The following is a 15,948-nucleotide window of genomic DNA, read 5'->3' as shown; positions in this document are numbered from 1 at the left end:
CTATTATTGTCCACATTACGTACAAGGATAGTACTGTTCTATTAGGGGCCAGATGTTCTGTTCTGCAAAATACAGAATGCACAAGGAGGTCATCGTTTTTTTTGCGGACTGCAAAATACATATGGTCGTGCGCATGAGCCCTTAGTCAACGTTTTTCTGTGGGGAAAGGGTAGTAGGCCTGGCAGATTTTTTTTGCACAAGTTTGCATGACTGAAAATCAGTTTTATTCATCTGAATGGGGCTGTTTTGGCAGCAAGCACATGGATTTCTGCAGTTTCTGTACATGATCCGCTGCATGTGATTACTCTCTAATGAATAAGGGTGTGTGTGAACAGATTAAGCTCGTAATAGTTTGCAGAGGCTGTTCCCAATATTCATAAAGTCTGGATAAAAGTCCTGGGCCAGGAATAGGTGGTTTGGGGGCAGGGTTTAAAAGGTCCTAAATTTACTTACTACAGTGTTGTTAAAGGGATTAGGGTCCATTCACACATCCGTAGCGTGTTTTGTGGATCCACGGATCTGCAAACCACACACACCGGCAATGTGCATTCCGCATTTTGCGGACCGCACATCGCCGGCACTAATAGAATATGCCTATTCTTGTCCGCAATTGCGGACAAGAATAGGACATGTTCTATTTTTTTTCGGGAAAGGAATTGTGGACCCGGAAGTGCAGGTCCACAATTCCGTATCTGGGCAGCACATCGTGCAGCCCCATAGAAACAAATGGATCCGCAATTCCGTTCTGCAAAATGCGGAACGAAATTGCAGACGTGTGAATGGGGCCTTATCCTGAGTTTCCTCAGGATAAATCATCAATATCAGATTGGCAGGCGTCCTGGCACCCCCTCAGATCAGCTGTTTGAAGGAAACGCAGTGCTCGTACGACAAGCAGGTGTAAATACTCTCCTCCGTCCCATTCACTTGAATGGGAAGCAGTATAGAATAGGACGAAAGCGCTGTAATTACACTGCCTACAGCTGCAATGTAAACAGCGAGTAGGTAAACCATGTAGAATGTAGCACTTAGATGAGCGCCGCATTCTCTTAAAATAGCTGATCGGCGGGGATGCCGAGAGTCAAACCCCTGCAGATCTGATATTGATGAGTATAGGTCATCAATTTAGGAAACCAGACAATCTCTTTAAAGGGCATCTATCAGCAGATGTCTACCTATGAACCTGACTGACCTGTTACATGTGCACTTGGCAGCGGAAGGGATCTGTGTTGGTCCTATGTTCATGTGTCTGCATTGCTGAGAAAATTAAGCTTTAATATATGCAAATGAGCCTCTAGGAGCAACGAGGGCATAGTCATTACTCCTAGAAAATCTGATTTCTCTGCACTTTGACAGAGTAAGGCGTTATGATGTTTTCACTGCCTGTTCCTGACCAGCTGCAGGGGATGCAGCAGTTGCAGAGACCCGTTGCCCCTAGAGGTTCATTTGCATATATAAAAACATTTTTCTCAGTAATGCCAGCACATATGAACAGATGCCATCAGCTGCCAAGCGCACATGGAACAGGTCAGCCAGTTTCATAGGTACAAATCTGCTGACAGATGCCCTCTATGTATCTATCATGGTAATTTGTTTTACTCTTTACCACAATTCTACTATCCCAGTACAGACCCCTCCTATTCACTTCATCCCAGACTTGCATTGCTCATCTACATTAGTCATGATAGCAACTCATTGGAGGACCAGCCCTGTTATCACCTGTCAGAGTACCTACTTCCCCCACCACCCACTTCATTATGCACCTCCCTACAAAGTGCCGATTGGGCACGAGTCCAGAAAAACTGCTGATGGCATGGTCCAGTTTATTGGACAGTTGCACCTCTGTAGTGGGCGACTTGGCGCTCTCATCTTTCAATGACAGTTCAGAAGGCATGCAATAAGCACCTGGGACCATAACTGACCCTAGAATGAGATTGAGGCTGACCTCACATTAAGGACTTTAAGGTTCTCATTTGACAGACCTGATGTTCTACATAGTAAAGTGTGTCACTTAAAAATCCTTAGATGAGCACGTTACAGCCATTAGACACTGGTCACCTGGCATTCAACCTGATGCAATACAGGCTCTTAATGTGAACGCCCACCTTTTATGTTTGGACTTAAAATTCTGTTTGAATTAGTTTAAAGGGACACTGACAGGCCCTATAAACATTTATATATACACATATGCCATCATAGGTCTTATAATTTATATGCCAATCATATAAGTGTACCCCCTGTCCACATTTCAAACACTGTAAAATCAACTTTATATGTGAATCACTTCCCTTCGTGCCCAAGGGGGCAGTCTCCCTCCTGCATTGGTGCCCTGCCGTGCCCCACCTGCTAGCGCTGCTCAGCTCATTATTATTCACTGTGCTGGATGGCTTTTCCAGTCCCTGATGAGATCCCGCGCATGCCAAATAGAACTGTATGGGCATCGGCCTCGCTTGGCGCTTCTGCGCCAGATACCTTACCCAGCACCCTCACTCGCCAGAATCGTAGTGTGCCTGCGTCCCATAACCTTCAATGCAGCGGCTTCAGCGTCTCCTGTGCAGTGAATGAGCTGGGCGGTGCGGCTGGGCACCAATGCAGGAGAAAGACTGCCCCTTGGGCACAAAGGCAAGTGATTTGCATATGAATATTAAGTTGATTTTACAGTGTTTGAAATGCAGACAGGGGTACACTTATATGATTGTCATACACATTATAAGACCTATCACAGCATATGAATATGTTTATAGGGCCTGTCAGTGTCCCTTTAAGATATCCATTTACAGTGTTTGGTGTTCTGGTTTGATCTCTAGAGGCAAGGGATAAAGACATGGTGGCACTTACTGCATCTAGTGGGAGAGCTGTACAGATCAGAATGTAATTTGTGCCATGTTTAAAGGGGTTGTGTTTTTTATTGATAGGTCATCAATAACAGATCGGGATGGGGGGGTGCTACTCCCAGCACCCCCAGATAATTAGCAGACGAAGAGACCGCAGGGCTCGTATGCAGTGTTAAACAGGTGTAATGACAACACCATCACTACAATGGGACAGGTCCCTCCTATTCACTTGAAGCCGGAGCCATCCCATTGAAGCGAATCCGCTGTAAACACGCCTGCTTGCCGCTGCAGTAAGAGTGCCTTGTCCTACGAGGGGAGACATTGCATGTGACACACCGGTCTTAACATCCCTGCGCTGCTGGAGGATGCGCTTAATTTAAGACGAGGCGCATGGCTTATCATAAATTAAGTGAGTCCTCCTACAGTCTGTTCACCCAGATTGAAATATATGCCAGCTCCAAGTGGGTGTACACTTCAGTCATCATTCCCTCCTGAAAACTGGCATAAAGGATAGCTGTGCCAAGGCTGATAAACCCACACCAATTGCAACTAAATTTAGTGCCAATGGTACACAGTTTATCCCAATTTCTGGTGTAGATGTCATTGTAAATGTCGCCTTCTGCACCAAAGGTTTGGGGCATTTTTTGGCATACACTCAACTGATCACAGGTTGTGTACATTTAAACTGAACAGTCTGTATGTGCACCAGGTTTATCATCTACCTGAGCCATTGTGACAAATCTGGCACAGTTTAAAAGGTGCCCATACACATTCAAAAGCAGCTTGGCCGACAGCCATCTCTCCCAACTCCCCCATACAGGAGTGTAGTCAGTGCACGTTGCTCCAAAAACAGACTGCCAGGCAAACCTGCTGTTAGTGGCCAAATAGACACTAGTGTGTAAGGAGATCTTAAAGTTTACCTTTCTTACCGACAAAGTCTTTTTGTATAGGTCAAAAGCATCCCATCGGCAGGGGTCCAACACCTGGGACCCCTGCAGAACAGCTGTTTGAGAAGGCAGTAGCACTGTGGCCTCGCTGCTTCCTACAGGCCAGCGACATGACCACGTGATTGGCCTGGGTGTAGCTCAACCACATTCACTTCAAACTTTTGCTGCTGCCTTCTCAAAAAGCTAATAGACAGGGATCCTGGGTATAGAACCCTTTTAGGACTGTCCAATCCAAGTTTGCACAGAATTAGTAAATCTGCCCCAATCTGATTCAGTATAGGCAGTGATCTGCATTCACATGACCATATAAATGCATCTGTTCCACAACTTTGCAGACCCATTCATTGCAATGGAGCCACAAAAGACGTGAATAGCACACAGTGGTGCTTTCCTGCATCTGTTCCATGGCCCCGCAAAAAAAAAAAAAAAAAAAAAAAACACATGTCATATTCTTGTCCACACGTGGCCGGTATCCGTTTTGTAAACTGCAAAACACTTATGGTTGTGTGACTGCACCCTTAAAGGGAACCAGTCATGTTGAACATGGTGTGAGCAGAGTTTAGAATGCTTTAGGGCAGGAGGAGCTGAGCTTTAAAAAAGATTTAGCATAACCTGCATCTTCACACCATGGGATAGGAGACAAGCATCTGTTGGTGGAAGGGGGGGGGGGGGGGGGGGTTCTACTGCTTGGACAATAGTGAAGTGTACCCAAAGCAGCAGTCATGTGTACAATTCCATTCATCTCTATGGTACTGCCAAAGAGAAGCCAAGTACAATGCTCAGCTATCTCAGGCAGTCCTGCAGAAACTAATGGAGTGGTGGAGTATGTGTGACTGCTGTTCTGGGCACTCGAGCACTTTATTCGAATGATTGTTGGGGTGTCCCAGAGGTGAGAATTTGAAGATTACCATGAGCAAGTTTTTTTTGAAGTCTACTTTATTAGCCAGAAACAGACCATGGTCAAGAGTGGTGCCGTTTGGTACTGCAGTTCAGTTGAATTGAGATGCTTTTACAGGATAAGGCCCATTGACAAGTGTGTTGCCATTTCTGGGGGAATGGGACCCCTAAAACCACATGCAGAAATCATACAGCTTGAAGGGTTCACAGTGTATTCATCCTCTAAGATATCAGTCTCCTGTGGTTGCCAATCAGATATCCAACAGTGGACATACCCATCAGTTTTTTGTTTAGCGTGTAATAGTCAGGATTTTTTTTTGCATTCAACAATTATTTACATGTCATGTTTCTGTTCTATAGAGCAGTCTAAGGGAAGATGCATGAGGCCAAGTTCACACGAGTCAGCGGCAGAAAGAGCAGTAGCAGATAAGCTGAATAGGTAGTTTTTGGCAGCATATTTTCAATTTGGTGGAGGTTTAGAGAAGTTTTGGTTGAGGTTAGTGCTTCCCCATCAAAGCTGCTTCAAGCATTTTTTAAGTCAGCTACTGAAAAAAACTGCCATTTTACACTGGGTGCACAAGGTGGGGTTTAAAATTAAAGGCAATGGGGAAACTTGGCAGTGGAAACCAGGTGTTTTCAGTTGCCAAAACTTGCCGACTCAAGTTTAGCTGTGTCAACATACCCTGAAAGCCACAAACTAGAGCACAATTCATTCTGGGGGGAAAAAAAACCCAAAAAAAACAAAGTGAAGAAAATGCCACAAAGTGCATTACTTGTGGTGCATTCTAGATTTCCTGACCAACTTCTGGCCAGTTTATTATTATTTTTTTATTGGACATTACACATCTAATCTGTACAGTTCATGCCTTGCATTGAGGCACCAGAATTTCTCCTCTACATCCCAAAAGAAATACATAACCATAGTCATAGGGTTTAAATAGAAAATTTATTCCAGTGTCCTCCACAGTTGATTATATGACTTTGTGCAATGATACAGAGGATTAACACATCTGGTTTCTCACAGACGAGGCTTCAGCTCTTCCCATGCCAGATTCCATTGCAGACTTCCACTACGACTACACTGTGCTCCTTGGTTCAGACACACATGGCCATAAGGACAGCAGTGCACTCTATCAGGACAGCACACACCCTGCCGAGGAAAGCCACTTTGTAAATGCCTACATCATGAATAGCAGGTATTCTAATATTCAAGGTCAGAGACTTCTGAACCAGCATACAAATAACTTACTTGAGTATAAGGGCAACATGTCCAGATTCCTCCAATCCCTAGACAACAAGTCTGACCATCATAGCAGGCATGAGATGAGTCACACCATACGTAGCCCAGTGGTTGGACTGGGGTAGCCTTTTTGAGAGCACCAGATGGTTTATTGCAACTGCCAGCTTCCACATCACAGGTGTAGCCAGAAGGACAACAGTGAAGGTGGTCGGTACAACACACAGCCTTAGAAGGATCAAAGAAGAGTCAAGATAAGCTCAATGGCAGTACAAGGTGGTGGTCAGAACAACCAAGACAAAGATTAAGTGGTAAGTAACCGCTGAACAAACAAGTGGCTTCATTCTCACAATGACAGAGGCAAGTTTAGACAAGTGGCCTCAGTCAACAGAAGCAACTAGACTAGTGCAGAAGCAGAGAAACAGGTAATGAAAGAAACATACTACAAGGCGAAACCATGAACCTGCCCCCGCAGGCCTGTAGTGTTAAAGCTTATAGGAGAAGTCATGGGACATTACAGATGTATAGAAAATTTAATGCAAGAATGTCTGGTAAACTTTTATCTGGTAGCCTTGTTCAATATGTCAGCCTAGGTCTTCAAATAAGTCATACCAGATGGCACATCATGTTGGCCTGCACAATCCTGGACAAGATAAAGTCATAGATCATGTTCTGAGGACATGTTTCTTGCATTGTTGCCAATTTGATGTCACTAAGGAACACAAGTGCTCTTAAATACTTGTAGGTGCAAACTGTTTCTCACCTCCTCCAGGGGGCAGCAAGCCCAGCCTCCACCCTCTGTATGGCAGCACGTGGTACCCTGGGCACAGCTGTGAGACTCATCACACTTGACCTCAGGGGCCTGTGCATTGCTTTTGCTGGACCTTGGGGTTGAGAACTGACCTAACACACAGGTAGTCTGTCCATCACATGTCAACCCACTGGGGCAACAGGTGGCCTATTTAGGGAAAATACACTGGTGAACTACAGAGATGGCAGAAGAGAAACAGAAGCAGAGAAGTTAGTAAGAGCGGGGGGCAGGCTATTGTACAATACATCACAAGATACCTGCTCATGAGGGCAGCAACCCCATTCTCCAGATGGAAGTCGGCAGCAGGTATTCTTATCAGGGCAAGAAACTTCATCATCACATTGGACATTACCTGCAAAGTAAAAATACTTTCTAGTGATAAATGCATCCAATATCAGCCAAATACAACCTGAGTGTTACTAGAGGGGTTTCCCAAGGGTTAGTCTTTCACATCACCACTCCTGACACATTGGGAGGTTTTTTGCCATAAAGAAAATGCTTGAGCCACAGACCATGGCAGTCAAAAGTCAAATACAAGGGCCATTTATAATCAGACAGGAGATTGGGCCCTGGAAGTATTCCATTCAATGTATATTTAACTGGATAGAAAACTTACTCTTCTGCTTTAAAGCTGGAATCTTCTTAGACCAAGGGACAGAGAGAGCCTCCTGCTGACAATCGCCCTCAACACAGGTGAATCCATTGGGACAGCAGTGCTCATGGTCGTCACAGCACACAGCCTAGCAAGAGAAGGTCAAACGTTTCATTGCCATTCCATCAACCTCATGACCTGTAAGTTAAAGATACATACCTTTTCATAGGGACAACATCCCCATTCTCCAGAGGGCAAGCGGCAGCAGGTGGCAGTGCCAGGGCAGGAGGCTGTATCGTCACATTTCACTGTGGCTGCAGAAGAGAAAATTGAGATGTTGTGTCAAATAGAGAAAACGAATAGTTCACCACAGCCAGGCATCTCCAGCATTATCAGGAGTAGGCTGTAACATGTGCCTCATACCAGCATGTGACAGCTGAGCAACTGAAGGGTTAAGCCATCTCCACTCAAACTTGCACTCAGGCTTCAGAGCACACCTCAGATATACAACATGCTGTCCCCATCTATCAAATTCCTAGGCCAGATGGATAGCCATCACAAACTACCAGAGGGTTAACCCCTTCTATCCCATTCTAGTTTTCACCTTCCTGCCCAAGCCTACTTTTGCAGATCTGACGTGTTACTGAGAGGTAATAATTTTGAAATGGTTTTACTTATCTAACAGATTTGGAGACAGTTTTCTTGTGACATGGACCCAAATTTAATGCCAACATGAAGTGCAATTTGTTAAAAATCTAAAATTTGAATCTCTACTTGTAAGGGCCCATTCACACGGCTATCACTGAGGATCCGCAAAAGATAAACACCGGCCATGTGTGTTCTGCAATTTGTGGACTGCACATGGTCGCAACCATAATAGAAAATGCCTATTCTTATCCGCAATCGCAGACAAGAATAGGACATGTTTTATCTTTTCTGCGGAGCCACGGTACAGAATAATGAGGGCCCATAGAAATGAATGGATCCGCAGACCTTCTGCAAAATTGCGTAACGGCTATGGATCTGTACATACGGTCGTGTGGATGGACCAGGACTGATAGTAATACCTCAAAATAGTTAACATTCCCCATATGTCTACTTTATGTTGGCATCATTTTGTAGATATTTTTAGGAAGTTAGAAGGCTTAACATTTTAGAAGCATTTTTTATTTTAAGCACCAGTTCAGTTATAAAGTGATTGAGGGGCTTAGGCTATAGAAACCACCCACAAATGACCATTTTTTTAAAACTAAAACCCTCAAAATTATTCCAAACTGATATTACAAATTGTTAACCCTTGGTGTTCCACAAGTATGAAAGGAAACAAAGGGAGTTCTGCAGTTTGGATAGATTGGCAGGGGTCTGACAGCCGAAATCAGCCGTTTGAGAAAGCAGCAGCGCTCCAACAGCACCATGGCCTTCTCACCGTTTACCACTGGCCCAGTGATGTCACGACTAATATCAACTTGCCTGGGCAGGGCCAAGCTCCATTCAAGTGAATGGAGCTTAGCCCCCGCCCAGGCAAGTTGATACTAGTCGTGATGTCACTGGGCTAGTGGTAAACGGTGAGAAGGCCATGGTGCACCGGTGCCTTCGCAAACAGCTGATTGGCGGGGGCCATGGGTGTCACCCCTGCCGATCAGATGCTGATGATCAGTTTAAACAAACTGCAGAACCCCTTTAAGGTGAAATTTCAAAATTTGGATTAACACAACAAGGGTTAACTACAAAATAAACCTCAATATTTATTACCCCGATTCTGCAGTTTACTTAACCACTTAAAGTGCTCTATGGGCACATGGCAAAAGGTCAGAAGGGAAGGAAAGCAATATGTTTTTGGACAGCAGATTGTTGAAATAGTTGTATTTGAAGAGACCCTGATGTATCGCTACAGTGGAATCTGCAAAAATTGACCCCATTTTGGAAACTGCACCCCTCTTAAGGAATTTAGTAAGCGGCGTGACAAGTATTTTGACCCCAGATGTTTTACAGCAAAATCTAATTTCTTTTAATATTGCTTTAGCCCCAAATTTTTAATTTTCACAAGGGGCAACAGGAGAAAAAGTACCCCATAATTTGTTACTTTTCTCATGAATTTAGCAACACCCCATATCTGGTCGTAAACTGCTGTAAGGTCACACTGCAGGACTCCGAAGTGGAGTGCTTTGTGGCTTTTGCAGTAAAGATTCTGATGGATTGGTTTACGGGCGCCATGTTTGTGAACCGTCTCTGGGGTACCAGTACAGCTATTTTCTGACAACCCTTTCTCTGCGTTAGGACTTTATACTTCATTTTAAATACTATAAAGGCTATGGATTCTTAACATGCAAGGACCAAACAAGCCTGAATACAAAAAGGATCTGCACTGACAAAATACCAAATAGTTGCATATAAAGTAGTAGAACAGTTAGAAAATAAGGGAAGAATACAACAGGAGAGACATTTGAAAGGCTGCTTCCTTAAGGATAGAACTAATGGATTGACACCTCAGTATTGCCCAGGCCTCAAGATGTGAACCCTGTTTTATTGTACTGGTCGTGTTTTATACCTTTCTAATTATCCAAATCCTTTGTATGCAACTGGGCAGTAAATTAGCAAGGGGCAAGTACCATGTATTTTAAACTTGCATTGTCCCTTGAGTCACCTGGGGGTATTCCAGCAAGTAGTTATCCCCAGGATAGAGGATAACTAAGATCAATGGGGACCACTGGGACCCCCACCGATTAGGATAATGGGGGCCCTGTACCACCTGCAAGATAAGTATCTATTTCTTAGCATTGAGGACACCATTAAAGGGGTATTCCAGTTTCAATATATTAGAGACCTATTCTCAGGACAGATCTATCAGATTAGCAGGAGACCAACTCTTGGCACCCCTACTAAACAGACATTTGAAGGGGTAGCTGTGCTAGTGCAAGAGCTGCCTTATCTTTAGTGTTTGGCCAGACTTCTGTGAACAGTAGATGGTGTACCTGGGTCCCACTGGTTTCTGCCAGTCCTGAGCTGATGGACATCTTCCAATTACAAAATAAAGTGTGCATGATGTGTTCACCTGCTGCACCAAGTTTCCTTGGTCAACCACTGCACATCTATGGTCCCCAACATTGTCTGTGGTTCTACAGCACATCTTGAACCCCTGGTCTGCTTTTAAATCCATGTCTAGGAGAGACCTTTCTGATTACGTATAACTACGGTGTCTTGCTGAACCATCTTCAAAATAAAGAACAAGGAGGCCACAAAGTGACTATATGGCCCGCACAGAGCCCTGATCACATCAAGTCTGTGGAATTACATAAAGAGCATTTGAGAGTCTACATCCACAGAAGATCTGGTTAGTTCTCTAAGATTTCAACCTTACAGACACTGAAAACTGTGCAAGTGTACCTAGAAGAACTGATGCCTTTTGAAAGCAAAGGATGGCCACACCAATATATCCAGCAGGCTGAGAATCTCAGCCTGCATTTGTGGGAGGAGCGTAGGGCTCTGTAAACTCCCCGGAGTGCCTTCACCTCTCACGTGCACTTCCAGTGCCCCTCCCTCCTTTCAGCATCTCACCTAGGGTATGCCCCCTTATAGGCCCAACCATGCTCATGGCTAAGGGCACACTGCTAGCCATTTAAAGAGTTAGTTCTGGCCATTCAAGTAAGCTGGTCTCCACCCTTCAGGTCAGGTTGGTGTCTCCACAGCCATGACCACAATTCTATACAGAGTGAGGCAAAAGTTTGGACACCTCCATGTGTATCCAGCAGAATGGTGGACACAGAAGATGGCAAAGCACTGTAGGAGTTAAGCAAGGTCAAAAATTTCCAGGTAAAGATGGTTCAAAACCAACACATTTAAGTCATATTTCAAGACTCCTTTCCCACTAGAAAAACTAGCCAAATTCCATGTAGGTGGATTTCAAAATGGTAGCTGAAAAGGTTTCCTCCAACAAATAATGCAACCTCCGATCTAATACGTTCACACGTTGGAAGTAAATGTTCTACAAGTTACACAACTTAGAGGGTGTCCAGACCCAGATGCACATTCAGGTTTTTAACCACAGACCATGGCAGCATCCCCTAAAATTGGAATTACAAAGGTTGACCAATTGTCAGACAGGAGATTAGGACCTGAAAGTAATCCATTCATTGTATATTTAACTGGACAGAAACTTACTCTTCTGCTTTACAGCTGGAATCTTCTTAGACCAAGGGACAGAGAGCGCCTCCTGCTGACATGAGCCCTCTACACAGGTGAATCCATTGGGACAGCAGTGCTCATGGTCGTCACAGCACACAGCCTAGCAAGAGAAGGTCAAACTTAATTGCCATTCCACCAACCTCTCAAGTTAGGGTTCATGCATAGTGTGCTGCCTGTGCATTGGGGACTGCATGTGTGGCCTGCGCTAATGAATGCAGACCCATTCAACTTTAATGGGCCCACGCAACATATACAATTTTATTTTTTGGTGGTGCGGAGGCACAAAACTGCTCGAGTGCTTCTGTTATGCATCTTCCATATTGCGGACCCATTCCAGTCCGCATTTGTGATATGGTGCGCAGCCAGCCAGTTCCCATATAATGCAGACTTGCCGTATGGGCAGTGACAGCACCAATGCCCTTTAGGTACAAACCTTTTCATAGGGACAACAACCCCACTCTCCAGAGGGCAAACGGCAGCAGGTGGCAGTGCCAGGGCAGGAGGCTGTATCGTCACATTTAACATCGGCTGCAGAAGAAAAAGAAAAAAAAATCAAGACAGTGTTATCCAGTATGTTGCTATATTTGACAGATTGCCTTCAGGCATGATTTGTGATATTGGCCTTGACCATCAGACACCATGATGCATTTCAGTCAGAAGTATCCATCGCAGGTTCCGTAAATAAAATAAAAAGTTCCTTTAATGAAAAGGACAGATGTGAAAGCAGCCTTAACATATTCCTAACAGGGTCTTCTGAGGAAAGTAGCACTACAGTAATAGAATTAGTCATGTTAAATCTCTCTCAAAGCATGGGGGCAGAGGAAAATAAGGGTGGGTAACGGGGTGCAGCACCACTACAAGAGATTTTATGAAACAGTTTTAAGGTGAATCTACTTAGGCTGAGTTCACACGGGCATTGCGGGAAAAGGTGTGGGTGTGTTGCGGGAACATGCGTGATTTTTCCGCGTGAGTGCAAAACATGGTAATGTGTTTTGCACTCATGTGAGAAAAATCGGCATGTTTGGTACCCAAACCCGAACTTCACAGAAGGTTAGGTGCTGGGTAGATTGTATTATTTTCCCTTATAACATGGTTAGAAGGGAAAATGGCATTCTGAATACAGAATGCCATAGTACAATAGCGCTGGAGGGGTTAATTTTTTTAACTCACCTTAATCCACTTGCTCGCACAGCCAGCATCTGTCTTTTTTGCTGTGCGCAGGAAAAGGACCTGTGGTGATGTCACTCCAGTCATCACATGATCCAGCACCATGGTAAAAGATCATGTGACAGACCATGTGATGACCGGAGTGATCTCACCACAGGTTCTTTTCCTGCACACAGCAAAAAAAAAAAAAAAAAAAAAAAAAACAGAAGAGATGCCAGCTGCGTGAGCAAGTGGATTAAGGCGAGTAAACTTTTTTAACCCCTCAAGTGCTATTGTACTATGCATTCAGAATGCCATTTTCCCTTATAACCATGTTATAAGGGAAAATAATGATTGGGTCTCCATCCTGACCGTCTCCTAGAAACCGTGCAAAAAAAAAAAATATATATATATATATATATATATATATATATATATATATATATATATATATATATATAGCTTGTCCTCATACAACCTAGTTGTTTCAGGGCCGATCACTGTTCACAGCACAATGGGACACATTAGTCAGCTACCGAGATACAATGGTTATGTTCAGTCGTCAGGTAATCTGCGGCACCTTTACATGAGCAGACTGTCAGGAGCAAAGGTTTGTAGAAAGTTTTGATCTGATAATCTGCCTGACAATTGCAGGGCTGTGGAGTTGGTAGATAAATGCTCTGACTCCAACTCCTCCGTTTTTGGTACTTCTGACTCATCTGTATTTTATATGTAAATGTATTTTATACATTCCTTGAAAGAAAGGCAACATACAGCTGTTCCACCAAGTTCTTCTAAGCTCTTATAGCAGAGAGGTAGTTGGGCAGAAGCTGCTGCCTTCTCCTTTGTGTGCTGATCTTCTGCTGAAGATGGGCAGTGGGAGGATCCAGGACGGGGCAGGGGAAGGGGAATTTATTGTAAAACATGATTTCCCTAGTAGAATCCCATAGTCATGTTTAAAGTTTAAAGGTAACAATCTGAGTTTATACGTTTTTATAGCCTTAGCTGAATGACAGCAGTTTCAGATTGTTTACAGCTTCAGTCTTGTATAAGTGACAGGAATGGATAGTCAATAGTTCAAGTGTCTAGTCCTGCAAAAAACATTTACCTAGTTATTAGTGAGAGGCTAGGTTAACCATGGGCATTGCATTCCCTGTAACAGCGGAACACAACGGAAAGTATAAGTATTGCCGCTCCTTAACTGTGCGTTGCGTGCCATGTAGTGAAGCATATGAAAAGCATGCTTCATGGTCACTTAACGTGTTTGTTTTGCGGTAACGTGACGCACTGCATGCATTGGCCTTTATTCTTACAGTAGAGAAGTAATAACTTTGTTCCAATTTTAATTTAGTAGAAGTCAGTTCATTTTTTGCCGACTCCAGGTACCCAAAATTGCCTCCGACTCCACAGCCCTGGACAATTGTCCAGTCTAGACGAAGCATTACTCTATTTAGGCAAGGCCCTCATGTGGGGAAGAGCCACAGGTTGCAAAGTGCATTCCATGCACTAAACTAAAGGGTTATTTGGAGATTAATTTTTTATTCTCATCTTGCCCCCACTGGTGCGAGTTAATTTAAAAAAACAAAAAAAAATACTGGGCCAGCGATCTGGTTCCCAGTCACATGGTACACTCCCCTGCCTCAGGATCATGTGCTGTTCCTCAGGAATGTGATCCCGGCTGCCTTGTTCCATCCCACAATGAACATGTCAGTCATCCTTGACACGTTCATTGCCTGCCCCCCCCCCCCATCTCAGCTCCTTCATACAGTGCCGGCAGGAGAGCTCTGTACCGTCACTACCCTGCCTCCTTCTCAAGCTAGGGATGCCTGAAGAGTAAGGAAGCTTCTTTACTTCACAGAAAAGTCTGGTAGTGTGACATCACTAGTGCAGAGAGAACTACCTGGTGTGATGTCACTGACGTACAGCCCTGCTGTCTGCAAGGGGACCACTTATGTGAAGTGGGACCTCTAAGGGGGTCCATGTAATGTAAAAGAATGTCCTCATAGTGCCTCCTATTATAAAGGTGGCACTGTGCAAACAAGGGAGCACTAAGGGGCAGAACTATTGTGAAGGGGACATTCTGCTATGAAGCTGGTGCCATGCTATGCAGGGGAACCTACTGTTAATGGTGCCCTCTACTGTAAGGGTGCTCTAGGGAGTAAAACTACTCATGGGGGCACTACTATAAAGGGCCATTATAATATGAAAAGGGCACAACAGGCAAGATTACTGTAAAAGAGGCATTCTACTATATAGTGGCTGATAGCAGCAGTGCAGAGTACCACAATACTAATGAGGAATATGCAGTCAGCTCACATGCAGGGTCTTGAGAAGCATTACTATGGTCTATGGTGTGCGATTGCTCCTGTGAATCACTGGGATATCATCCAGGAGGCTAATGGGAAGGCGAGATACACAGAAGGCTCTATGCTACACCATGAGAAAGGGGCTAAGCTGTGGGCAGGGAAGTATGAGGTAGAGCAGTAGGGGGCATGGAGCAGCTTCACCACTGCCGACACTCCCACAGCCAGGAAGAGCTCAAAGCTTTAGTGCATCATAATAAGCAACTACAGTGTTTATTTTCAGAGACTCTGAAAACCTCTGAAGTTAGTTTATTATAACTATTGATGACCTATGACCGCTTGCAACTGCAGCGGGTGTTAACAGTAAAGAAAGCAGCGCTTGTATGTGCTGCCTTCCCTCTAGTTGGCACCACACCGATTTGATATTAAGAGCCTATCCTGAAGATAAGCAGACAATACCTTTAACCTCAACGCACACCACGATACGGCTACAGTCTCAATAATCACCATGTAATCTGATCATCAATGTGCAAGTTCACAAGCAATGCAGGTTTTACCTTCCTCATATAAAGCTGGGATCTTGCTGTACATTGGAATCTCAAAGTTGGCATTCACACACTTCTTATGAGAGACATCACAGGTGGTCCCAGAAGGACAGCAGTGGGTGAAGTCATCACAGCAGACCGCCTGCAATGAAGTCAATGACAAAGGGCTCAGACAAACGAACATTAGCCACACTTTATTTTGTGAGCTGCATCAGAGACACTTACGGACAAGAAGGGGCAGCACCCATAACTTTTGTCAACAGTTGGACAGCAGGTAGTTCCATCAGGACAAGAGGATCTGTCAGGACAAGTGACTTTTTGGACAATTTCTGTAAAGTCAAATAGGACTGCTGAAAATTAGTTTGTAATATGGATAGAGGTGCTCCATCATCGGCTCCTTCATACAGAAGCCGTTTAGTGGATGAAAGTTGATAAGTAGATGTAATGCACACAGCTG

At 44.3% G+C, this 15,948-nt stretch overlaps 1 protein-coding gene across 3 annotated transcripts in view; it reads right to left on the bottom strand.

Moving 5' to 3' along the window:
• Window positions 1-5,602: 5,602 nt before the first annotated feature.
• The window catches only part of GRN (granulin precursor), a 29,312-nt gene continuing 18,966 nt past the window's right edge, over window positions 5,603-15,948 (bottom strand). Inside the window, exons 7-16 of one of the 3 annotated variants that reach the window (XM_044296288.1) lie at window positions 15,717-15,820; window positions 15,504-15,633; window positions 11,931-12,025; window positions 11,474-11,597; window positions 7,535-7,629; window positions 7,340-7,463; window positions 6,981-7,075; window positions 6,676-6,870; window positions 5,925-6,140; window positions 5,603-5,825 (exon numbers count right to left, since the gene is read on the bottom strand). In XM_044296288.1, coding sequence (XP_044152223.1) covers window positions 5,694-5,825; window positions 5,925-6,140; window positions 6,676-6,870; window positions 6,981-7,075; window positions 7,340-7,463; window positions 7,535-7,629; window positions 11,474-11,597; window positions 11,931-12,025; window positions 15,504-15,633; window positions 15,717-15,820 — 1,310 coding nt within the window. In that variant the 3' untranslated portion in view covers window positions 5,603-5,693. The remainder of the gene's footprint in view (window positions 5,826-5,924; window positions 6,141-6,675; window positions 6,871-6,980; window positions 7,076-7,339; window positions 7,464-7,534; window positions 7,630-11,473; window positions 11,598-11,930; window positions 12,026-15,503; window positions 15,634-15,716; window positions 15,821-15,948) is intronic. The other 2 variants (XM_044296289.1, XM_044296290.1) reach the window with 2 other exon arrangements.

This window comes from Bufo gargarizans, chromosome 6, assembly GCF_014858855.1.
Source record: "Bufo gargarizans isolate SCDJY-AF-19 chromosome 6, ASM1485885v1, whole genome shotgun sequence".
In the NCBI taxonomy this organism is placed as follows: domain Eukaryota; kingdom Metazoa; phylum Chordata; class Amphibia; order Anura; family Bufonidae; genus Bufo; species Bufo gargarizans.
This window is presented reverse-complemented; position numbering and strand designations above follow the sequence as displayed.